The sequence below is a fragment of the Arachis hypogaea genome, chromosome 4, assembly GCF_003086295.3.
Source record: "Arachis hypogaea cultivar Tifrunner chromosome 4, arahy.Tifrunner.gnm2.J5K5, whole genome shotgun sequence".
Lineage (NCBI taxonomy): Eukaryota > Viridiplantae > Streptophyta > Magnoliopsida > Fabales > Fabaceae > Arachis > Arachis hypogaea.
The window spans coordinates 96433547-96458564 of record NC_092039.1 but is presented as its reverse complement, the minus strand read 5'-3'; the positions used below and the strand labels follow the sequence as shown (position 1 = coordinate 96458564).

At 34.6% G+C, this 25018-nt stretch overlaps 2 protein-coding genes across 2 annotated transcripts; one reads left to right on the top strand and one right to left on the bottom strand.

Annotated features, from left to right (window-relative positions):
- Positions 1-3561: 3561 nt before the first annotated feature.
- LOC140184174 (uncharacterized) lies at positions 3562-4323 on the bottom strand. The gene has a single exon (XM_072234473.1). It carries the CDS (start codon positions 4321-4323, stop codon positions 3562-3564), a length of 762 nt encoding a protein of 253 aa, XP_072090574.1.
- A 2285-nt stretch (positions 4324-6608) lies between these two features.
- LOC112797003 (LOB domain-containing protein 30) lies at positions 6609-19113 on the top strand. Its single transcript, XM_025839720.3, has 2 exons — positions 6609-7107; positions 18451-19113. Exons 1-2 carry the CDS (start codon positions 6757-6759, stop codon positions 18877-18879), a joined length of 780 nt encoding a protein of 259 aa, XP_025695505.1. The 5' UTR covers positions 6609-6756; the 3' UTR covers positions 18880-19113.
- Positions 19114-25018: the final 5905 nt, after the last annotated feature.

Genomic DNA, 25018 nt, shown 5'->3' with positions numbered 1-25018 from the left:
TTGCTAAGGGTTTAGACAATTTTGTTGCCCCTTAGTCCCCACTTTGATGCCTCGTTAAAAACCCCCTTTAAGAAAAACCCTTTCTTTGAGAAAAAACCATGAAGTTGGGAAAAGAGTACATCAGGGAGTGGAGTTCGCTTTTACCTATAGTACATTTTCATATTACAAGCATGCCACGACCTAGGTAGCTCGGTGCCATTTAGGTCGGTCACTTTATAGTAGGCTTTTCCTAAGACCTCTTTAATTTTGTATGGTCCTTTCCAATTGGCAGTAAGCTTTCCTTCCCCAGACTTGTTGACTCCTATGTCGTTTCTAATCAAAACCAAATCGTCCGGGGCAAAACTTCTTCGAATGACCTTTTTGTTATATCTGTTTGTCATCCTTTGTTTCAATACTGCTTCCCTAATATGGGTTCGTTCCCGGACTTCGGGGAGTAGCTCAAGTTCTTCTTTGTGCCCCTGTATATTTTTGACCTCGTCGTAGAAGCTTACCCTTGGACTTTGCTCATTGATTTCGACTGGTATCATGGCTTCTACACCGTAAGCAAGTCGGAAGGGTGTTTCCCCTGTGGCAGACTGAGGTGTGGTCCGAAAAGCCTAAAGTACTTGTGGGAGCTCCTCGGCCCAGGCTCCCTTTGCGTCCTGCAACCTTTTCTTCAACCCTACCAGTATGACTTTGTTTGCTACCTCGGCTTGTCCATTTGCTTGTGGATGTTCTACCGATGTGAACTGATGTTTGATTTTCATGCTGGCAACCAGGTTTTTGAAGGTTGAGTTGGTGAACTGAGTGACATTATCAGTAGTGATGGAGTGAGGTACTCCATATCTGGTGATAATGTTCTTGTAGAGGAACTTTCGACTTCTCTGAGCGGTGATGGTGACCAATGGTTCTGCTTCTATTCACTTTGTGAAATAATCCACTCCCACTATTAGATACTTTACTTGCCCCAGTGCTTGGGGGAATGGTCCTAGCAACTCTAACCCCATTTTGCGAAAGGTCATGGGAAAGTTATACTAATGAGCTCCTCGGGGGGAGCTACATGGAAGTTTGCATGCATTTGGCATGGTTGGCATTTTTTCACAAATTCTGTGGAATCTTTTTGTAAGATCGGCCAGTAGAATCCTACTCGGATTACCTTTCTAGCTAATGACCTAGCCCCAAGATGGTTCCCGCAGATTTCATTGTGTACCTCTTCTAGCACCTCGGTTGTCCTTGAGGTCGGGACGCACTTTAGTAGCGGTGTTGATATTCCTCTTTTATAGAGGATATTTTTCAACAGTGTGTAGTTTTGTGCTTCCCTCCGGATCTTTTTGGCCTCTTTTTCCTCTTTGGGGAGGATGTCGAATCTCAGGAATTCAACCAAGGGCTTTATCCATCCGAGGTCTAACCTGGCGACTTCAAGGACATCTTGAACAGCCTCCGTTTTGACCACAGAGGGTTCGGGGAGCGTTTCTTGGATTAGGCTTCTGTTGTTCCCTCTTGGTTTGGTACTTGCAAGCTTGGAGAGGGCGTCTGCCCTGCTGTTGAGGTCCCGAGTTATATGCTTCACCTCGGTCTCCTCAAAGCGCCTACGATGCTCCAAGGTTTTGTCCAAGTACCTTTTCATGTTGGGATCTTTGGCCTGATACTCTCCGTTTATTTGGGAAGTCACCACCTGAGAATCGCTGAATACCATCACTTTGGTTGCACCAACTTCTTCTGCCAGCTTTGACCCTGCAATCAAGGCTTCATATTCTGCCTGATTGTTGGAAGCTGGGATCTCAAATTTGAGGAAGACTTCTATTTGCTTTCCCCCTTCGCTGACCAGTATTATGCTTGCACTGCTTCCAACCTTGTTGGAGGACCCATCTACATATAATTCCCATGTAGTGGGTTTTTTCTCTTGATCTCCGGCGTACTCTGCTAGGAAGTTGATAAGGCATTGGGCTTTTATTTTCGTCTGGATTAGGTATTTCAGGTCAAATTCGGAGAGCTCTATTGCCCATTGAACCATCCTGCCCGCAATGTCCGTCTTCTGAAGGATCTGCTTCATGAGCTGGTTCATTCACACTTTTATCTTGTGTGCTTGGAAATACGGTCGTAATCAGCGTGAGACTACTACTAAGGAGTATGCAAACTTTTTGAGTTTTTGATACTTTAGTTTAAGGCCTTGTAAAACTTTGCTGGTGAAATACACAGGATGCTGGCCGACCTCATCTTCCCGTATTAGAGCTGATGCTACAGCTTTATCTACCACTGACAGATACAGGACGAGCTCTTCCCTGACTATTGGTCGGGTCAGGATTGGAGGTTGGCTCAAAAACCTTTTGAACTCCTGGAATGCTTCTTCGCATTCTGGAGTCCATTCGAATTTGCATCCTTTTCTTAGTAGAGAGAATAATGGGAGGGATCTTAGTGCCGATCCCGCTAGGAATCTGAAAAGGGCAGCGAGTCAGCCATTCAATTATTGGACCTCCCTTAGACAAGTTGGGCTTTTCATTTCTAGAATAGCTTTGCACTTGTCGGGGTTTGCTTCGATCCCCTTTGTGTTAGCATGAATCCTAGAAACTTTTCCGCCCCCACTGCGAAGGTACATTTTGTGGGATTTAGTCTCATCCCATGTACCCTTACGGTGTTGAAAACATGTGAGAGATCTGTCAAGAGGTCGGTCTCCTCCTTGGTTTTCACCAGCATGTCATCTACGTAGACCTCCATTAAGTTCCTGAGGTGGGGAGCGAACACTTTATTCATCAACCTTTGATATGTGGCCCCAACATTTTTTAATCCAAAAGGCATTACCACATAGCAGTAGTTTGCTTTAGGTGTGATGAATGAGGTTTTTTCCTCATCTGGTTTATACATCAAAATTTAGTTGTATCCCGAGTAATCGTCCATGAACAACAAGTACTGATACCCTGAGCTCGCATCTACTAGGGTGTCAATACTGGGAAGTGGATACAGGTCTTTGGGGCATGCCTTGTTCAGGTCGGTGTACTTGAACATTTTGCTTTTTGACTAGCACTACATTTGCTAGCATGCCGGATACTTGACCTCTTGGATGAAGTCGGCCTCCAAAAGGGCTTGTACTTGCTCCTCTACCACTTGAGCTCGTTCTGGTCCGAGCTTACACCTGCGCTGCTGTACTGGTCGTGATCCGGGGTGTACTGAAAGCTTGTGGGACATGAGTTGGGGGTCTATCCCTGGCATGTCGGAAGCTTTCCAAGCGAAGAGGTCGGAATTATCTCGTAGGAGCTTTATCAGCCTTTGTTTTAAATCTCCGTCTAGACTGGCTCCTATGTTGGTATTTTTTCTTCCTCTTTTCTGATTTAAACCTCTTTAGTTTTTTCCCTCGGTTGTGGCTGCAGCTCTTCCTTAGCTCTTATCCCCCCCTCCGAGCTTTACGGTGTGAACTTCCTTGCTCTTTCCTCGGAGGTTCAAGCTTTCGTTGTAACATTTTCTTGCCAATTTCTGGTCTTCCAGTACCGTCGCTATTCCCTTAGGTGTTGGAAATTTCATGCAAAGGTAAGGGGTTGACACCACTGCTCCAAGCTGATTTAGCGTAATCCTGCCAATCAAGGCATTTTACGCTAACCCGACATCGATGACGATAAAGTCGATGCTTAGAGTTTTGGAATTTTTTCCCTTTCCAAAGGTCGTGTGGAGGGGGATGTATCCTAGTGGCTTTATTGGCATGTCTCCTAGTCCATACAGGGTGTTCGGGTAAGCTTTTAGCTCCCTTTCATCCAACCCTAACTTGTCGAATGCGGGCTTGAAGAGGATGTCAGCCGAACTCCCTTGGTCCACCAAGGTTCTGTGGAGATTGGCATTCGCCAAAATCATGGTTATCACCACCGGGTCGTCGTGCCCAGGCATGATCCCTTGCCCATCCTCTTTGGTGAACAAGATGGTTGGGAGATCAGGAGTCTCATTCCCGACTTGATAGACCCGCTTTAGATGTCTCTTACGAGATGACATGGTGAACCCTCCTCCTTCGAACCCTCCTGAGATCATGTGTACATGTCTCTTTGAGGTCTGTGGTGGTTGGTATCTTCGATCACTGTCCTCTCGCTTCTTTTTTCCATGATTGTCCGACCTCTCTACGAGATATCTGTCGAGCTGACCTTCTCTGGCCAGCTTTTCTATCATATTTTTGAGGTCATAACAGTTGTTTGTAGGATGTCCGTACATCTTGTGGTATTCGCAGTAGTCGCTACGACTTCCCCCTTTTTTGTTCTTGATGGGCCTAGGGGGTAGAAGCCTTTCAGGGTGGCAAATTTCCCTATACACATTGACTAAGGAAACTTTCAGAGGAGTGTAAGAGAGATATCTCCTTGGCTTTTCCATGCCAATCTCCTCTTTCTTCTTGGATTCTCTCTCTTTTTCTTTCAACAGGTGAGGGTGTCCCGGCTGCCAATTCGGCTCTCATAGTCTAGCGTTTTCCTCCATGTTAATGTACTTTTCAGCTCTTTCCTGTATATCGTTTAGGGAGGTAGGGTGCCTTTTTTATATGGACTGGGAGAAAGAGCCTTCCCTGAGTCCATTTACTAGGTGCAAGATTACTGCCTCTGTGGGCAAGTCTTGAATTTCCAAGCACGCTTTGTTGAACCTTTCCATGTAGTTTCTCAAAGGCTCTCCGACCTCCTGTTTCACGCCCAGGGGGCTTGGTGCGTGCTTTACCTTGTCTTTTTGGATGGAAAACCGCATCAGAAATTTTCATGAGAGGTCGTCGAAGCTTGTGACCGACCTTAGAGGGAGGCTATCAAACCACTTCATCGCTGCTTTCGTCAAGGTGGTCGGAAAGGCTTTGCAGCGAGTGGCATCAGAAGCGTCGGTAGGTACATCCGACTCTTGAAGTTGCTCAGATGATGCTTTGGATCCGTGGTCCCGTCATAGAGGTCCATGTCAGGACTCTTGAAGTTCCTGGGAACTTTTGCCCTCATTATGTCCTCACTAAACGGATCGTCCTCCCCTAAGGGTGAATCTTCTCGGTCACTACGAGAGTTTCGGTATTTAAGGAAAGATTCTAACTTCAAGAGTTTTTCTTCTAACTCTTTTCGTCGCTCTATTTCTTCCCTTAGGTTCTTTTCCGCCTCTCGTTGTCGTTGTAATTCCTGTTCTAGCTGCTCCAGACGTCCCTGGTGGCCGTGGACCAATCCCATTAGTTCAGCTGCATGGGGCGGTCCTTCCTTTCCTGATTCACGCCCTTCAGAGAAATTTACCTTTGGGTTTTTTATCCCAGAGGTACCCTCTTTTTGTTGGTCATTCAATTCCTGGTGGAAAGTCATGTCCGCCTCATTGTTTGCTGTGTTCAGGTTTTCTTGTTCTGAATCGGTCGTGGCGTGGCCATCTTCGGGTGAGTTGTCCGCCATTGACTGATGATCTCTCGGGTCCCCGGCAACGGCGCTAATATTACGTTGGGTAACCGGAGATTGATGAACTGGACTCGCGAGGTTGGCCCAATCGTCTGGGGAAGAAGGTCTTTAGGCTTGGTCTCGCGTTTGAGGCCTTCGCCCGACTTGCGTGTGTGAGAGAATGGGGGGTGGTACCTGCAAAGACACTCCAATGCCTAAGTCAACAAGGGTCTAATCAGGTTGAGAGAGTATGGGAATTTAGAGATACCTGAGGGTTGTCAATGTACTTATAGGGGTGAACCCATAACCACCGTTGGAGTGGTTTCACCTTTTAAGAAGGATAACCGTCCATTTATCTTAGGGAGGTTGAGATTTGACTCCTGGAAGTGGGTTGAGAGATTTTAGGGGCAGTTACTCATTTGAATAAGTGTTATCTGCCAGCTAATCTGACTCCTGACTTCCTTTTAGTGGAGTTTTTGTAGAATCCGACCTCTTGGATGGAGGTCGGTTGCGTGGGGAGGCTAATCTATGGATGGGGCCTTTTTGTCTTATTTGATCGTGAGCCTTAGTGTTAGGGCAGGGTATATGAACAATTTATAAAATATAACTATAAAATTAAGGTAAATTTTTTTACCTTTTTAACAACATTTTTTAATTTAATTTTATCACATTTTGTATTTTAAATTAAAAAATATTATCAAATAGTAAAAAAAAATATAATAATTTTTTATTGAAGTATGCTATTAAGTTTAGCTAATATATACTTTTTAAATATTGTCAATGTTTCATAACTGTTGTAATTATTATAATTATAATCATCATAGAATATACTATATATAATAAATAAGAAGATATATAATAGATTATATATTATAAATTATTTATTATGTATAATCTATATATTATTTATTTTGTATATATATAATATAACAAATTAACAATTATTCCGTTAGATAATCAACAAAAATCTAATCAATAACAAACTAACAAGTATTTTTAAACTTAACTTCATATTTATTAATTATCATTAATTAATGATTATTTAAATTTTAATTTTTAAAAAATATAAAATTATTAATTATTAATTATTTACCTATATTTTTCATAATACAAATGTTTGTAAGGTGGCCATGTAACTCATGTTTTCCTTCACGCAAATGACCAACTTTGGAGATTAAGGCTTTTCTCCCTCGCGTGGCTATAAAACCACCTTCATTTTTTTTTCCATTTAAACCCCCACTCATAAATTTTCTAGCCCCACCAGCCCCATTTTCATACATATTAATACCCCTCTTCTCTTCTTCTCTTTCCTTATCAAATATTATTATGCTTGCATTAAAACCCTAGCTTTTCCCATAGAGGTATCTATATATATATATAGTCATCAAAAGAAAAGAGTAGTAGTGAGGACGTTTACCCATTAGACATGAGTGCAAGCACAAGCCGCGGCGGCGGCGGTAGCAGCAGTGGCGCTAGTGGGAGTGGTACCAAAAGTAGGGGTAGTGGCAGTGGCGGTCCTTGCGGCGCTTGCAAGTTTCTGAGGAGGAAATGTGCTCCGGGATGCGTCTTTGCGCCGTACTTTGATCCAGATCAAGGTGCAACCTACTTTGCGTCGGTGCACAAGGTTTTTGGGGCTAGCAACGTTGGTAAGCTTCTTTCGAAAATTCCAGTTCATAAGAGGCTTGATGCTGTTATTACTATTTGTTATGAAGCACAAGCACGAATGAGAGATCCTGTTTATGGATGTGTTGGTCAAATCTTTACCCTTCAACAACAGGTACTATTTATTTCAAATTTGCAATTGAGATTACCGGTCATATAACATAAATTAAGATGATTACTTATCTTACTTTATTTAGCATTCATTATATGCTACAACAATTAATGAATACTAAATAAAATAGGTTTATGACTGATTTTGGTTAATTTTTTTTTTTGTTATTAAACATTTTCGTATTTCAAATTTTCAATTGAGATTACCCATCATATAACATAAATTAAGATGATTATGTGATCCATCTGAGATTGTGTTTTTCATAGTTCATGCATATATATATATCCATAATATTCATTGTTTGTTTCCTTTAGCTATCTTAATTCTACAATAAGCTAATTAAATAAATATTTAGGTTTTAGTAATCTCATCTTTTTATGTATTTTTTTCCCTTGACTCGGGAATAAATAAATTTTTAACGTACAAAATATATAATTATGATAGAAAACACAAATTAAAAATTGTTATATTTAATTTACAAGGTAATATATTGAGTGTATAAAAAATATTATTTTTAATGCTATATATTTCGATTCATTTTAGTATAATTAAAAGTATTTTAAGGACATGATGAGTTACAATAAGGAAATAAATTTCTAAAAATAAAAAATAAAAATACAAACTATCCATTAACTTTTATAATACATTTAACGCATGAACAATTTAAAAAAAATTATAATTAATTTATATTTTTTATTCAAGAATTCAAATTTAGAATACTTGCTTGTTAATTACCAAGAGTTTTCTGAATATACATTAAATTTCAAGAATACGAAAACAAAACCAAATTTATAGTAGTCTTGTAACTTCTTTCATTTTAATTTGTTTGTTAGCAAATAAATGAGAATGGATTAACAACCCCCATTTTCAGATGTTCACACCGCTTTTGGATGGTTTTCGTGCCATTTTTTCACAAATTAAGTGAAAGCACGAAAGGAGAGACTGAAATTAAATCTACTACTTTTAATTTTGTATATGTTGATGAATAGTAATTTGTTTAGGAAAGCCTCTAATAAACGAACTTTAATTTATGTTTTAATTCTAAGATGAAAACTCACGTACAAATTAATATTTAAAAATTATTAAATAATTTAATAAATTTAAATAAATTATCATCTAATAATTCTTAATTATTAATTCCACAAAAAGATAATTTATATAAATCTTTACCTAATTCTAATCTGTAAATAAAAAGATCTCTCTATTCTGCATTAGTATTCCTTCAACACAATACCTTATTATCAGAAGTGCTTTGTGTGCACCGGTTAACAACCGTTAAAAATTTAAAAAATAAAAATAACCGTATAAAAAAAATCATTAAAAAAAATATTTTAATTTGTTTTTTATTTTTATTTTTTTATAAAATTTTAAAAATAAAAACATTAAAAATAAAAATAAAAATAAAAATAAAAATAAAAATGTAAATTAACCGCATCTTAAAAATTATTAGTGAGTTTTTACATATTTCAATGAAATTAAGGCACAACTCTTAATTAAATTATTAGATCGGTTAACAACAAATTCAGGAAAAAAATGATCAAATGATGAGTGGTCGGATATAATATGAATTTAGTTCTTGGTTTTTGCTGGTTTTAGGGAGATATATCATCGATTAATTTCTAGAGCTTAATTAAACAACATTATAGTCACTGTCTTTAATTCCTTTTGTTTTTTATTTTTTTTTAAAGGATCAAAATACATGTATTCTGATTTTTTTTCTCTTAAAATGAACATAAAAATAAAAATGAATATTAATTACCTTTCATGGCTCTTAATCACATTCATTTTTTTTGGAACAAAGCTACGAAATCAATGTGTAACTCTAGCTTTATTATCAGATATGCAAACGTAACTTTAGTCTCACTTAATCAATAAGATCCACCTAGTGAGTTAAAAACTTGTTGTATTTCTAAAACAATTAATTTTTCTTTTGAATACAGTTAAGGTGATACTTTAAATTAATTAATCAGTTCCTATTTTCTAGAAAAATATAAAACTAATTCTTTTAAGAGTATATACATAAATAAATCTCTAAAAATTTTTGCTTTCGATATTTTTATCTCAAAAAAATTTTATTACGTTGAGATTCTTAAATTTTACAAAAATAAGACATATAAATCTTTTTGTCACACTTTCAAAAATTTATTTATCCAATTGAAAATAATAGGTCTGAGTCAGTGGTAGAACTTGAAACAAAATTTTATAAGAGACAAAAATTTAACATTAAAATTTAATAATAATATTATTTATATTAAAATAAAATTTATAAATATAATTATTCTTTAAATTTGTTATTAATAAGACAATAAATAAATACTTTTACAAATAAAAAAATAAAATAGTTTATAATTGTACTCTTCAAATCTTTAGTGATTTGAAATCTTCAATAATTAAATCAGAACTAAACTTTTCAGTAATTTCTTTCTCAATCTCTTTTTTTATTATTTTCATTGCTGAAAATAATTGCTTGCTGTCAAACTGGAAGAGTTAATATGAGACGAATCAATCTATCAATCAAGAGAGCTGCTTGTTGAATAAAGAGATGCAAAATGCAAATAGAGAAGCTGCAAGTGAACCTAAATGCTTTAAGTCATAATAAAGTATTTGAGCCAATTGAACTACTTTTTATTTTTTTAAAGAAGTATTACTAATTTTTTTTATAAAAAATTTGGGAGAACTATGGCCCCATTTTTTTACTAAGCTCCGCCCCTAAATCTGACTAACTTACCATTTTTTTTGAGACAAAATTCTCCAATCTAAAATTTCTTACTATTTGGATATATACTTTTTTTTAAAAAGAATATTAAAGATTAATTACTTTTTCATTTTTATTTATAATTGAATATCTAATATTTAAAAAAATAGAGATCAAATTATTATTATTGTTATTAATTAATTAATTAATCCGATATAAAAATTGTTATTGATAAATTTTAGATATGTATTATGCAATTTCTGAATGAACATTAGTATGGATTGTATATTACACATATAAATATGGCATGAATTAATGTTGTCCATACTCGAGTTGCATGAGATGGCTTAACTGTAGATTAAAATTTCTTTTCCACAAAAATTGAGTTGGGTTTTAAAAGATACAAAATCATCCATGTGAAAAGCTCTTATATAAAAGGAGCGCACTAAATATATAAGACTATTCATGTTATAAATTATCCGTTTAAACTTTAAACTTTGGAAAATGATGATTCATAGCATGTATGTCTTTTTTATAATAATTTTCTTTTGAATAAAGTTATATAATTCAAATTTATTATTCTATAAGTTAACACATTTTTTTATGATTTTGAAAAGTTGGGATGTTCTAAGTGTGTACATAAAAAATCAGTTATTAAATTAGTTATCGGTATAAAATACATATTAAAATATGAAATAATATTAAAAATAAATTAAATAATATATGTATTTATATATAAATATCTAATATTAATTTAGTAATTAATTTTTTATGTGTACATAATATTTTGTTTGAAGATATTTAAAAAATATTTTTTTAAATTAACTTGTGTTTATTACAACTAAAAAGTTAATAAAATCTTATATATTAATAAATATTTAGATTTACTCTTAATTAAATTATTGATGTAAAATTTTATTTGCAATTAAATTTTTTATTTATGTCTATTATAATTATTTTAAATTTTAAAATCATTTTTCTAAATACATTATTGTTGTTTGTATATATTTATTGAAAATTATTTTTAATTTACTAAATATAAATACTAATATTTAAAAAAATTATTTTTTTAAAATCAACTTTAATCAACCTCTTATGAAAAGTAAAATATTTATCAAATTAAACGTAAAACTTATTGCAAGTTTGACACATAGACATATTCCATAATGAGACCTTAATTAAGTGAAACTCTCTAATAATGAATCATGAAGAGAGAATAATAAAAGATGTAAAGGGAAAAAAGTTTCTAAGAGTATAATATTAGTGAGTATCAAAAAGCTATTACTATACAAAATTCAAATTCATAGTTTCATTTTTTTTCTTCTATAATATAATTAGGTGAAAATTCAGGTACAGTTAATTTCATATAAAGTTGATAATTAAAATTCATTAAATAATTTAACAGGTTTGACTAAATTATCATCTAACAACTCTCAGCTATCAATTCTAACTATACCTAAATTTTCATCTATAATCATATTACAATCAATTATCAAAGTGTCTTTCTTGTATAAAGATCTTGGTTTATATAACTGTTCTGAGGGTTACCTGAAACTGAAGATCGATCTTGGACAAGATCTGCTGTTGCGGCCGGAGCTGCCGTATCCGACTTGTTGCACTTGGTGGTACCGCTGATCCTTCGTCATCGGAGGGGGGTGGTACCTGCAAGAGACTTCGATGCTTAAGTTAGTACGTGCTTTAGGTAGGATTTTGTGTAGAATCAGAGTATAAGTTATACCTGGGTGCTCCAGTATATTTATAATAATGTGGAATGATCTTCCTGGAGATAAGTTAGTTATCCTATCTTATCCTTTGGGTGAAGTCATCTTATCTTTTAGGGAAACCACCTTATCTTTCTTGGCTTTGCCGCCTTTAGAATGGGTTGGTTCCTTTGTTTGGGCCTACTTGGGCCTCTATGGTGATTTGGCCGAACTCTTTTTAGAAAAGGTCGGTGGGGACCCAACCTGAAGAAGTCGGTCACTTGTGTCTTTGGTCAGCCCAAGTCGTACAACTCGACCCAAAGTATGAACAATAACCGTTCTTGCATATTGATTGCTATGATAGATTTTTCTATAATGAATGTTGTTAAACTTGCTTATGCTACTTATGAGTATTGGTTAACAATAATAATTTCTCTCGATGAAGTGGGTATCTGCGAGGATTTACCTGTCGAGAGATGGATTTGGAGAGTATTTTCTACTCATAGAAACAAAGGACGAATATCTGATTAATAAACGGGGTCGTGAAGGTAGGAGAAGAAGCATCCTCCTCGTGGATATTTGTTTAATACCCATTAGTATAAAATTACTATAATATCTCCAATATATATATATATATATATATATATATATATATATATATATATATATATATATATATATGCGTCTCTGGTGGCCGTGGTTTCAGTGGCTAGTAGTGGCTATAAGTTGACCAACCAATGAGAAACTGACAGTTGGAGTGTGGTATATTGTCCTCAAGTCTTGTATTAATTTTCTAATTTCGGTAAATCTTGGTTAGTTTCGTAAGGCTAGTGGTGTAAATAAGTTATTAGCCAAGGGATATGGATGTCATTAGTGGAATAGCCTGTTAGATATTGAGGGCATGGCCAGCAACCACCAAAAATGGGCGAGATGTGCAATGGACATTGTTAGAGAAAATCAACGCGCGATGGAGGAAGGCCACGTGGTTTCGCTGTCAAATTTTGTGGGCTTAATCACTCTAGCGGCATCATCTCCCTTCTTCAAGGACATCAAGCACCTGAGGCATATGAATGATAGAGACAGCGAAGCTTTTTATTTGAAGAGAATATCAAGCACTGCAAATCATGCTCGAGGGTGGCAGAGAGGAGGCTTGAGGACCTCGTCAGCGCAGTGGCGGTCCAAACCACCAACAGAGCCATGAAACTCTAGTGCATACCAGAGATCAAGTGGTAGCGACAAGCAGCATAGACACATGCAGCAACATCTTCTGCTGAGGCGAACTAGGTCGGATCCAGGCGCATCAACGGTGGTGGGATGGAATGGGTGGATACGTTCTTGTAGCAAATGTAGAGGAAAGGCCGACAAAGAAGGTGGAGTATATCCATGGTGGTTCAGTAGAAGAAATGGGTTGGGATTGGGTAAGCTCTCTCGATTTGGGTCGAAACCTGATCTGTTTCACTCAGGACTAGTTTTTAGCCCAAAGCCGAACACAAAAAAGACAAGAAAAAGTTTATTATTCACATCTATTTTTTCAATTTTTTTGTGAAAGTCAAACCGCCACGTGTTATGTTATTACAAGTTCATCACTCATAGCCACCAAAGCCATGGCTTTTCCCAAGCCATTAGAGACAACACCATATATATATACAATTAAAAACCCCTAGATTTTATTATCTGCCTCACAACATCACCCTTGCAACCGCCCCTCCCTTACTCTCAATCTCTATAATCACATATTCACCTACTCTCAATTCCACTCTTACAAAATCAAAGTCTCCACTCATCAACCTCATCTTGTCATCTCCTCAACCTCATATTTGTCAGCATTTTCCTGTTTCTCCTTCTCAAGCCAACCACATTACTCTTATCGTCAATGTTGTTCTACATCGCATTGTTCATCGCCGCTTCCAGCAACATCGCTGCCTGTGAATTGTCGCTTCCTGTAGATTGTCGAGTCTTGGTTGTTCCCTCTTTCATCTCATTTTCTCTGCCAATCTTTTTCTTTTTCTTTTCTCTTTCCTTCTTCCTATCTTTCTTCTTATGCAAAATTTCAATCTTTTTAGTTAATCAAGTATTTGAGATGTTCACATCTCTTTGGAAGGAAAAGAAAGAAGAATCTTTGAGAACAATGAAAATGTTCTATTTTGCATTCTTTTAGTTCTATTCTGGATTTTTGTGAATATAATATATTTTTATTATGTATTTAATGTTTATTTTTTGCCAAATCTGGATCTAGAATGGATAGAAAACAAATCTGATTTAGTTATGGTGTAAAAAAATATTTTCTCAAGCCTACGAGAGAGGATTGACACCGATAGGGAATGGTTATGGTACTTCGACTGTTAAAGATAGGTATTCACTTGCTTGACTGACAAGGAGAAGTCTGAGAGAACTTACTTGAAGTAGGTTTCTACTTGCTTGAGAAAAATCCATATGTATAGCACTCAGTCATCATTCTATCATCCAACATGCTTCTATCTAAGTGATTTCATAAAATATGGAATGGATATGTATCACAAGAGGGTCGACTCATGATTCAGGCAATCCAATCTTATGTGTGTAAAACAGAAGCTTCCAAAAATGGTTTTCCAAAAATGGGTGATCAAAAGATCGAATCATTATCGTATCTTAGTGGTCGTTACTTTTGGTGTTCTTTCTTTTTGGCTGACTCATCTTCCTGTTCTATTGATCAGAAGCATCCAGCTGTGCCGCATTGTCATGCAATCCAAAAAAGGTAGTCCAAGTTGTCAACTGGGTGGCGAAAATACTACCCCAGTTGGTGGGGAAGTACCTACCTTGGGTTTCACACAACCTTCTTAATGAACGTTACGTTTACAATATAATATGACCAACACTTTAGAGAAATGATAGTAGTTCTTTGCGATATGTTTCGACATTAGAAACCTAAGAACCTTGGCCAAACATGTGGTGGACAGGTGGTAGTGGCTTGAAATAAAATCCAAATTATTTCGATAGAATATGAAACCTTTTTTTTATGACATTTTGGTTCCTAAACCAATTTTAAAATCCCTAATCCCCAAATTGACTTCTCTTTCTTCAGACCTATTGTTCTCTTTTCTTCGTAGTTATTTTGCAGACCTTCTATTCTACATATTCAAATGGCTAGTAGGAATAACGCAGCTGGGAGATCAAACAACTTACGCTTTAATGGAAGCGATGCTCGGAGAACCACAAAAAATGGAGCATGTCTTTCTTGATTTAATAGTAATTTCTACTCCAACTCCTTTACCAATTCCATGTACCCTATCTGACATTTCAACCTCTTTTTCAAATTCATCATCAAAAGCTTTTCCTTGCCTTTAATTTTCTGCAATAAGCTTATCCAACTGTACCTCAAGCTTTTGAGACAAGATTTTATAATCAAAATCCTCCTTAATTTTCAACATATTTTCAACTTTCATAGCTTGAAAATAAAATACACAGTAATCTATCTGCCAAAAAAGCAAACCAAGTCAAATATCAATAATATTTTTAGTTTCATATAATAGTAATAGTAACATATTAAGAACTTTGATAATAAGTCAATCAGAATCTGTGATGAATCGATGATTGAATGAGGAATAAATGATTTCAAATTATTAGAAAAAAACAAATATTACTAGCCATTAGATAGGATATGCAAATTAAGATAATAATAATTTTAACAACAGTAGATAAATGTATTGACAAGAATAAAGGTAGAATTTAAAGTAATGAATTCATCTAAGAGAGGATTATCTATTTATAAATAAAAAGGATATATATCAGGTTTAATATCTTCAACAACATTTTTAAAACTACAAGTAAAATATAAATTCTTGTATTCTGGGTCCTGAAATGCAACTCAAGGGATGAATATATGTAACTATTAACTTCAGGGACACTTTAAGGCTCGAATATAATTTTGAGGACCACTTCGAGACTTAACTCTTAGGAGAATAGTTGCTTCAAATCATTGTTTGCCTACCAGCCCATGCCTCTACTTACCTAATTGTTCTTTACATTTCACTACTTTACTTTATTGGTGTAGTTATGTATCTCTTCTTGTTCCAATCAATATCTTTGATTTTGAAACAGAGCCATGTACTATACCTCCAAAAGAAATGACTATGTTATCTCAAGGTGGTTTTATTTGCGGATCTTTGTGTAGAACAAAGTTGTTCTTCAAAGAGGGTATTAAATTGACTTAAATTGACTTATCTCTGGAATTTATACCACGCACCTGCATCAATACAGCAATGCGTACGCGTTGGCTAGGCGCAGGCGTGAGAAAGTAAAAATCATGAGTGACGCGAGCGCGTCGGCCATTCGTGCGCGTCGGAGTACGTTTTACGAAAAATTTTACTAAGTTTAAAAAGCTACAGGATTACATTTTCAAACCCCAAACTTCCAACGGGCATAACTTTTTCATTTCAAATCATTTTCCACCCGTTCTTACGGCATAAACATCTCGGATCCAATTTTATTTCTAAATAAGTTTGATACAAATTAGGGATCCGGAGACCAAGTTATGCTCTGCCAAAGTAGACCAAAATCACAACTTTCATAAAAACCAACAAAAACTAAATTTTCAACACAAACCAATTTTAAACCTTTTCAAAACCAACCAAAACTTACCAAAATCAACCTCAACCCTCTTCAACTCATATTTTTAACATTCTCATTAAATTCACAATCAACCAATCCACCATTTTGACCAATCTCAATCAAATAACTCAATTTCAAACAAAATACCATATCATATTTTTCATTCCACATCTCAAGTTCCAACAATACTAATTCCATCAATCCCCTAATACATATAAATCCATATCATCATATACAACTCACATGCATTATCAATAAAGACGTCAATTCCTCCCTCAAAACCAATAACCACATAGTTCCTATAATCCATTGTAACCAAATAACAACAATCACAATTCCATTCAATCTCATATGACATCACACAATACACACATCACTTACCTTCCTTAGCTCTTTCTGGCCTCTAGCCCAAATTCACAATTTAAATGCATATTCCACAAAATAATATTTATTATCCAATTCATCAAATTCTCAACATATCAAACATACAAATTCACACAATTCTCAACCCAATCATTAATTTACATTACATATCAATTATACATATTAGTACCAACCATTTACACAATCCAAACTTAATCCTAGGGACATCTAGCCTAGGAATTCTCATCACATCACACGGTACTTAAATAAAACTTAAACCGTACTTCTTTTAGCCAAAATAATTGAGCTTCTTCTTGGAAGTCTCCACCAACTCTTAGCTCCAAGCCTCACCAAGGTCTCACAAGCAATATCAATCTTCCAATTGTACACCAAAATCAACCAATACTATAACATAACCAATTTCAAACTTACAATCAACCTAGGGTTCATAAAAATGATAAATCACAAGGGTTGGAGGGTTTTTTTACCTTAACCCACTGAAGTTTGTGATGAATATCAGTATATCACCCATGACTCATATTCGAGCACTCCTAAACAACCAAAATCACAAGATTTCCTCAAAATTCAAATTAAATTTGAATTTAAAGAGAAAAATAAAAACTGGGTAGAGGACAGTGTAATACTCACCACAAAACTTAGATAGAAGTGTAGAGAATGAGAAGAGCGATGCGTGGCAGCAAATAGCTCGTCAATCGAGTTCCAGAGAGAAAGTTATGGTGATTTGAAGTTTAGAAAGCTAGGTTTTCTTTCTCTCTTCTCTCTATCTGTCCCCTCTCTCATTCTCTAGGGTAAATGAGCTGAAATGCTCATAACTAATGTTTATATATGTTGGGTCTTGGGCTCACTTGTTTTAGTCTGTTGGCCCAACTTTGGGCCAAAATATTTAAGATTAGAGTTTTAAATCGTATTTTAAATATTTCTAGCTTTCCAAATTATAATTTCTCATTTCCTAACCTTTTTCACTTATAATTAACTTATTCAACTGCACTACCAGATAGATCTCAGCCAGTATTGCCGGTCAAATTTTCAGTGCGTATTTATTCAGAAAATTATATTTTTCGACTCAGAAAAATTCACTGAGTCCACATATCATATTTAAATTATCAAATTTCGATTGCTAAATTTTCTAACCATATTCGCTTCTATTTATTTTATTATTTAATTAATTACAGTTTGACCAGATTTTACAAGGGTGAGGTGGCACGGAAAGAAATCTCTATCTGTTTCCATTATTTTTTTAATTAAAAAATAAAAATTATTGAATTGATTTTTGAAAGAGATCTTGTTGGTAATAATAATTTGAGTTGATGTTTAATTATTTATTTATCTTTTGATTGGATGATTTATTTTTGGTTATGAATGATGAGGGAGAAAAATAGGTAGTGGTAGATGAAAAGTTTGAGTGATGATAGTAAAAATAGAATATGAGGATATTATAATTTTTTTAAGATTTTGTGTGTTTTATGTATTTGTTTTGCCAAACATAAAATATGTATACATATATTTTGTATTTATGTTTTTTTTTTAATTTATGTCTCAATGTCTATGTTTCAGTGTATATATTAATCAACCAGAGTCTATGGGTAGTATATGCAAATTTAAAATAAACATGATAGAAAGTTAGAAACAGCCTACCATAATAGTATTTGATTGATCATGATGGAATTTATAATAGGATAAATCGAAAATAAGTAGCTATTTAGGTATTATCGAGATAAATTTTGAGAGAAATAAATAGTATAAATAAAAGATTATATAATTATAATAAGAAAATAGTAAAATCGTGGTGAATTTTTTGTTTATTAGGAATTTTATTTATTTATTTATTTTGCTTAAAGTAAAGAGAATTTAGAATTGTGTTCTTAATTAGTCATACTATTTCTCCCATGACTAATTTTCATATAAACAACATTAAACACCTAGTTAATAATGTAATGTTTTTCATTTGTGATATTTTCTGATATCTTTTTTTATATGTAGGTGTTGGCTTTACAAGCCGAACTCTCATTCTTACAAAATCATCTTGCTACAATGGAGATACGCCAACCGCCACCAATTCCTCCAACGCAAGGAGTGCCGACATCAACTATTTTCTCAGTTGCGGACTTACCAATGGTTGTGGGCGTTGCCTCCGCCACCTTATCAATGCCGGCCACCTTTGATCCATCTTCCCACTTTGATCTAGCAACGGCTCAAGCTTCTTGGGCTGTGTATCAACGGGCCATGATGGACCCACGCCAATACATGGCTGTTGCCAACCCAATAGGCCCAACTGCAGGTGGTGGTGTTGATCTCCAAACAGTTGCACGTGAGCTCATCAATAGGCATGTGCCTCCACAAGCACCACCTCAGACTTTTGGTTCCAATGCTGCATCGACGTCAGCTCCATCGCTTAGTTCTTCTAAGTGATCAAAAATATATTTACATCTTTGAACTTTAAGCAACTGATCTTTAATTTTCATCTCGTTAATCATAGATAGTTATGAAGGAATGTTTGAGTTTTCTTAGGTGGATGTTGCGTTGAGAAAATAAAACCATAGTTATTGTATCGATAGTATATCATTATCCTTAGCCCTTCCTTCTTTAATTTTTTCTGTAAAAAAGCTGGACAGTGAACTTATTAGTTATTAATACAGATTTAAAATATTTTTAAGGGGTAAAATTTTAATTTTCTTTTAAGTGGAAACTAAAATAAAAATGCTTTAAATTGTTTTAAGTGAAGATAAAAATTTAATATTAACAAATATTATATTATTAATTTACTCGAAAAATAATTTGTTTATCTTATAAAAATGATTATTGACTTTTTTTTTCAATGCTAATATTTAAATTTGCATTATCACGTGAATACAATTTTAGATACAAAATATGGCCTCCCAAAATTAAAAAAGAAAAAATTATTATTCCATTTATTCATACATAATAAGCAAAAGAAATAAACCTACTTTCATGACAAATTCAGCACACACAGAACAAAAGTATTTAATAAACATAAACTGATAAATACTTAGAAAGAGAGTGAAGGGAGGAAAAAGAGGGAAAAATAAGAAAAAATTATTATTTTTAATATTTTATTTGACAAAAAAAATTATAAAAAAAGGCAAATAATATAAAAGAGATTGTGGGAATAACTGTATTTTAATCTCCTTTTATGTTAGATGAAAAAGTGATAGAAAATTTGTTATATTATTTTGTTTTAATACTACTTTTTAATATATTTTATAATATAAAAAAATTATCTTTTATAATATGTTTTTATTAATTAAATATATCAAAACATAAAAATTCACTTAATTTTTTTTCTTTATTTCTTTTTTATTTAATTATTTTCTTCCAACCAAATAAAACTTAAGTCTAAAACGTATTATAATATTAACATGTGTGACTACAACGAAAATAAAAAGAAAACACTAATAATTCGATCTTGAGAACTCTGGTTGAAACACAGAGGTAGAATTTTCAACAAGTGTGTTCGAAATAAATACAAAATATATTAATAATTTGATCTAGTACAATTTTATTTTATAAGAATAAATACTGTTTGATTCCTAGAACTTGTAATAAAAATCAAAATTGTTTCTACCTTTTTTTTCGTTCAAAAAAGTCTTTAAGATTATGTTTAATATTAAATTATGTTTTTAAACACAATAATTTTTAAATGATAGAAATACCTCTTTGTTTTATTTCAATTGCATCACATCGACGACCACACCACTACTTCCCTCTCCATGGTCATCACCACCAATAATATCATACTTCAAATTTTTCAAATTCAACAACAACAACAAATAACTTCTCTTTCAAATTCAACAACAACAAAAATAACAAAAAAATAGGATAGAGAGAGCCTCATCCGTTCCTCAGCGAAGAATAATCGAAAAGATTCTCGCTAGTCTTTCACTGGTTGCGGCAACTGTGTGGTTGTAACACTCTACCACACTGAGCTTTATGCTTAAGTCGTAAAACATAGGTGGTGTGGTATTACGACCTCTAAAATAAAATGTGTACATTTAATAGCAGAAAGATTGTAATATACTAGGAGCTTTGAAGAATAGGAAAAATAAAAATCGCGAAATAAAAGCGCAACGCTCAAGAAACGAGTTAACTTGCGTGCTAAGAAAGTTATAACCATCAAGCATAAGATTATGAAAGTAGGAATAGAGTGTCAAAGATACAAAATAACAAGCTCCTAACTCAGCCCACGAAGTCAAGACTAGCCGGAGAATATTTACACACACACACACACACACACACACACACATATATATATATATACATACATATCCAAAATCCAAATGTACATAAACAAAATCCTGCCTCTCCTTAAACATCTAAGAGGATCAGAAGAATAAGTTATGCAGAGAGAGAGAAAGCTAAGTACATATATATACATCACTGTACAACAAAATAACCCAATAACCACTTCGCCTCAGGGGTCCAGATGCCTAACGAGATGCCTCTCGACCTGCATCTAAAAAACAACAACATAGTTTGGAATGAGAACTGGAGGTTCTCAGTATGGTAAAGGTGTCACACACATAATATATAAGGTCCTGGAAATGTCAGAGGCAATCCTAGAACGCCAACACTTAGATTATAGAACTTAAAGTATTAGACAGAAGCCATAAAAATGTGGTTTTCTAAGAGTATCTAAACATGACTTAACTTAACCTTAAATTTAAATCCCATACTGGCATTCCTCCATACCTCCATCTCCATCAGTACTTCACAAACAAATAAACAGATAAAAACAAGCACAAGAAGGTTACAAATACTGCAGGTAACAATATATATTTAACATGTCAAGTACACTTAGGCACACCCAGTTAATGCACAAATAAGTAAATCAAGTAGTATGCATATGATGCATGCCTATCCTATGGCTGATGAGGCTCATCTGTCGATTATCCAGCCAACCCGACAAGTCCGAAAACCTTAGACTGTCCCTCGACGTGCATCCCCAAGAGTCTATGCATAGCTTTTTCTCAAATAATCAGTATTGCTCAATGGGGTTAACATTCCCGGGAATTTATAAGTGCCCGGTCATCCTTACATCGTAGGGTCAACAGAGTATTGAGTTTTCAACCTAGTACACGTGGTGGCAAGCCACGATACTTTATCTAGGGAATCTTGTATCTCAGATCATTTAATCATTCAAGTCAAGTATCATGCATGATCATTCATTTGATTATCAAGTCAAGTATCATACATGATCATCTATAACATTTCATAGTCATTTCATCACTTTTCACTTTTACTTTATCTCCAAGTTAACCCTATTTCCTAACATCATCCGAATATCAGGTTTAATACTATCATTAATGACTAAAAGAATGAAAATAGAGGTTTAGAGGTTTAAAATACAGTTTTAAACATTGAAAATCATGTTTCCTGAAATAAGGGCCACGCGTATGCGTGGGAGTGTGAAGCTGCAGCTCGCACGCGCGTCCCTTTGTCATGCATATGCATGGGTGGAAACTTCATGTCACGCGTGCGCGTGGGTCACGCATGCGCGTGGACGTGCTTGCTAACCCTTACGTATACGCATGGGATCAGTCGCGTACGCATCCCCAAAAGTTCCATGCCACGCGTACACGTGGATGTACGTTCTTCAAAAAAAAAAGAGGAATCGACCAAAGAGCTGCACAATTATGAAAATCTCACCTGCAACATTACATAATTCATACCAAAATCTCCGACGGACATAACTTAATGATTTTAAATCGTTTTTTCTCCGTTCTTCAAATAGCATAAACTTCACGAACTCAATTTTTATTTAAAACAAGTTGAAATCAATTTGGGGTTTCGTAAGCCGAGTTACAGCCCGGCGAAGTTCAGTCCAAAACCAAAGTTTTGCAAACAAATCCAAACCTCATTTTCAATTCAAAGTTTCATTTTATATACCTTCAAACCTACCATATCAACACTGCATATCCCTCTTCATCACCATGATAATCACCACCATAATCATATTTCATATCATCAACAAATTCACCAAAGCACCACTAATTCATCAAGCATTATTAACTATAAACTTACATTCTCAAATCTATAATCATCAAGCTATTCAATTCACACAAATATCCAACCAAATCAACTGATTAATAATATGCTAAACAATAATTATATACACATTCGTTCTAACCTATCCTATGGTCATCTAGCCTAAGTTTTCACAGAACCTTAAATATTAAATGCAAGAAACCTAAACCATACCTTGGCCGATTCCCTCGTAGTGATCAAGGAAACTTATTTAAAACAAACACAGCCCTTCCAAAACAAACACAACCCTTCCAAAATTCAGTAAACACTAAGCTCAGGTTCCTCCAAGTTCCAATATTCACAATTCCAAGCTCTAATTATTTATTCACAACCTAATATACATTTATAACATACATATACCCAATTTAATACTCAAAGCTCAAATTCAGTGAAATTAAAATGGAATTATGGTTTTCTCACCTTACCCAAGCTTCGCATAAGTAAGAGTGAGCGTTTTGCTCAAGCTAATTGGATCCTAAAACATCAAAAAGTAAAGAAATTCAATACCCGTACCATACTTTCAAGAATTGGGGGAAAGGAGTGGCTGGGAGTATTTAATGACTTACCTATGAAATTGTTCTGGTAGAAACGTAGAGCTCAGACGGAGGAGTTACGGCAAATTGAATATACCGTAAGGGTTCGGGAAACTTTTCTTTCTCTTCTCCCCTGTGAGTGCTTCAGCTTCGTTTCTACTGAAATGAGGGAGAAGAAAGGCATGGGTTCATTTAATAGGTCGCTCCGGTTGGACCGACGGTCCAGTTTGGGTCCGGTTCAACCAGTTCGATCCGCTCGGTCCAATTTTGGGCCGATTTCTTTGAAATTAGTGTCAAAATTCTCATTTCGATGAGCTCTATCCTAATTTAATATAATATTCGCATTTCCAATCTTTTTTATTAAAACTAATTTATCGACTAATTATTTACTAATTTAACGGAGTTTACAGTGGTAGTGGTAATAGTGAATATGGATGGACGGCTGATGAATCCAAATCTGACAATATATTTTGGATAGATTTGAGTGGATTTCATCACATAAACCCATATTTATGCACCTATATAGCATACTTTTGTGTTCTCTCCCTAATTTGAGCCTAATTGTGAAAACATGCTATTTTGTGCCTAATTTAGTCAATTTTACCCCACTTTCATCCCATTCAATACCTTGATAGTTTTGATGAGTGATTTCATGTGTAATAGGTTGGAATGGCTTGATAAGAGTGGAAGAAGAGCATGCAAGAGAGAGAAAATATGAAGAAATCAAAGGAGAAGCACACACTGTCGTGTGCATACGCACAACCTACTGTGCGTACGCACAAGAACCACACAGCCATGTGTGTACACGCACAATATCATGTGCGTACGCACAAGAAGAAAATCAGCAAGTGTGCGTACGCACAAGTCCCAGCGCGTGACTCATTTAATGTAAATCACTGGGGCGATTTTTGGGCATCCAGGGCCCAGTTTTGGACCTTCTGAAGTTGATTGAGTGCTATATCAAAGAGGGCCTCCTTCCATGTGAAAGGAGAGAGCAATTAGGGTTAGATTTTTGTCATGTAGTTTATTTTCTAGAGAGAGAAGCTCTCCCTTCTCTCTAGAACTTAGGGTTTTTAGTTAATTTCTTTGTAATTTCTACTTTTATTCTTGTTTTCATCTATCTTCTTCTACATTTTTGGTTATCTTGTCTTAATTTCCTTAGCTTATCTCTTTAGTTTCTCATTTTAGCTACCTTTTATATTTATGCACACTCTTGTTAATTTAATTTACATTTAATGTAATTTATGTTTTATGCTCCTTTAATGCTTCCTTTAATTGTTGTTATCATTTTCTTGCTTTTGGTAGTTAGCTTTTATTTTAATGTAATTTAATATTATTTTATTTTTATGCACACTAAGTGTTTGATAAAATGCTTGGCTTATTTTTTACATAGTTTATGCGTATCGGTATTAAAATTTTCTGTACCACCTTCAAATCACCATAACTTTTGCTATGGAGCTCCGATCGCTACACCATTTGCTGTCATGTGAAGTTTGTCTCTTCCTCTTCAATTCTATCTGATTATTTTGATGAGTAACTCGAAATCCCAACTCCATTTTCTCATTTAAATCTGAATTTGCATTTTAAGCTTGGGTATTAAGGATTTTCGGTGATTTTGATGTTATAGAAGTTCTCTATTTTATGTTCTTGGTAGTTTCCATCATTAAATTCAGTGGGTAAAGGTAAATATCCCTTTGTCCCTCTTGATTCATCGATTTATTTGAGCCCTAATTTTGACATTGTACCAAATTGTATGATATGGTGTTAAATTAAGTAATTAGAAGCTTGATTTGGTGGATTTATTATAATTGAACTTGGACATTGGTGTGAGTTAATTTGAGGCTTTGGAAGTTTGAGGCTACGTTAGCCCTACTTGCTCATATATGTTCTTGGAGATTGATTTACTTTTAATCAAGTAGGTAGAATCACTTTGCATTTAGTTGTATTCATATAGATAGGAGTATTTATTAGGT

Coding starts and splice junctions, on each gene's coding strand:
- LOC140184174 (XM_072234473.1), bottom strand. CDS start 4,323: ATGGAAAAGCCAAGGAGATATCTCTCTTACACTCCTCTGAAAGTTTCC.
- LOC112797003 (XM_025839720.3), top strand. CDS start 6,757: ATGAGTGCAAGCACAAGCCGCGGCGGCGGCGGTAGCAGCAGTGGCGCT. Junction 7,108..18,450: donor TCTTTACCCTTCAACAACAG/GTACTATTTATT, acceptor TTTTATATGTAG/GTGTTGGCTTTACAAGCCGA.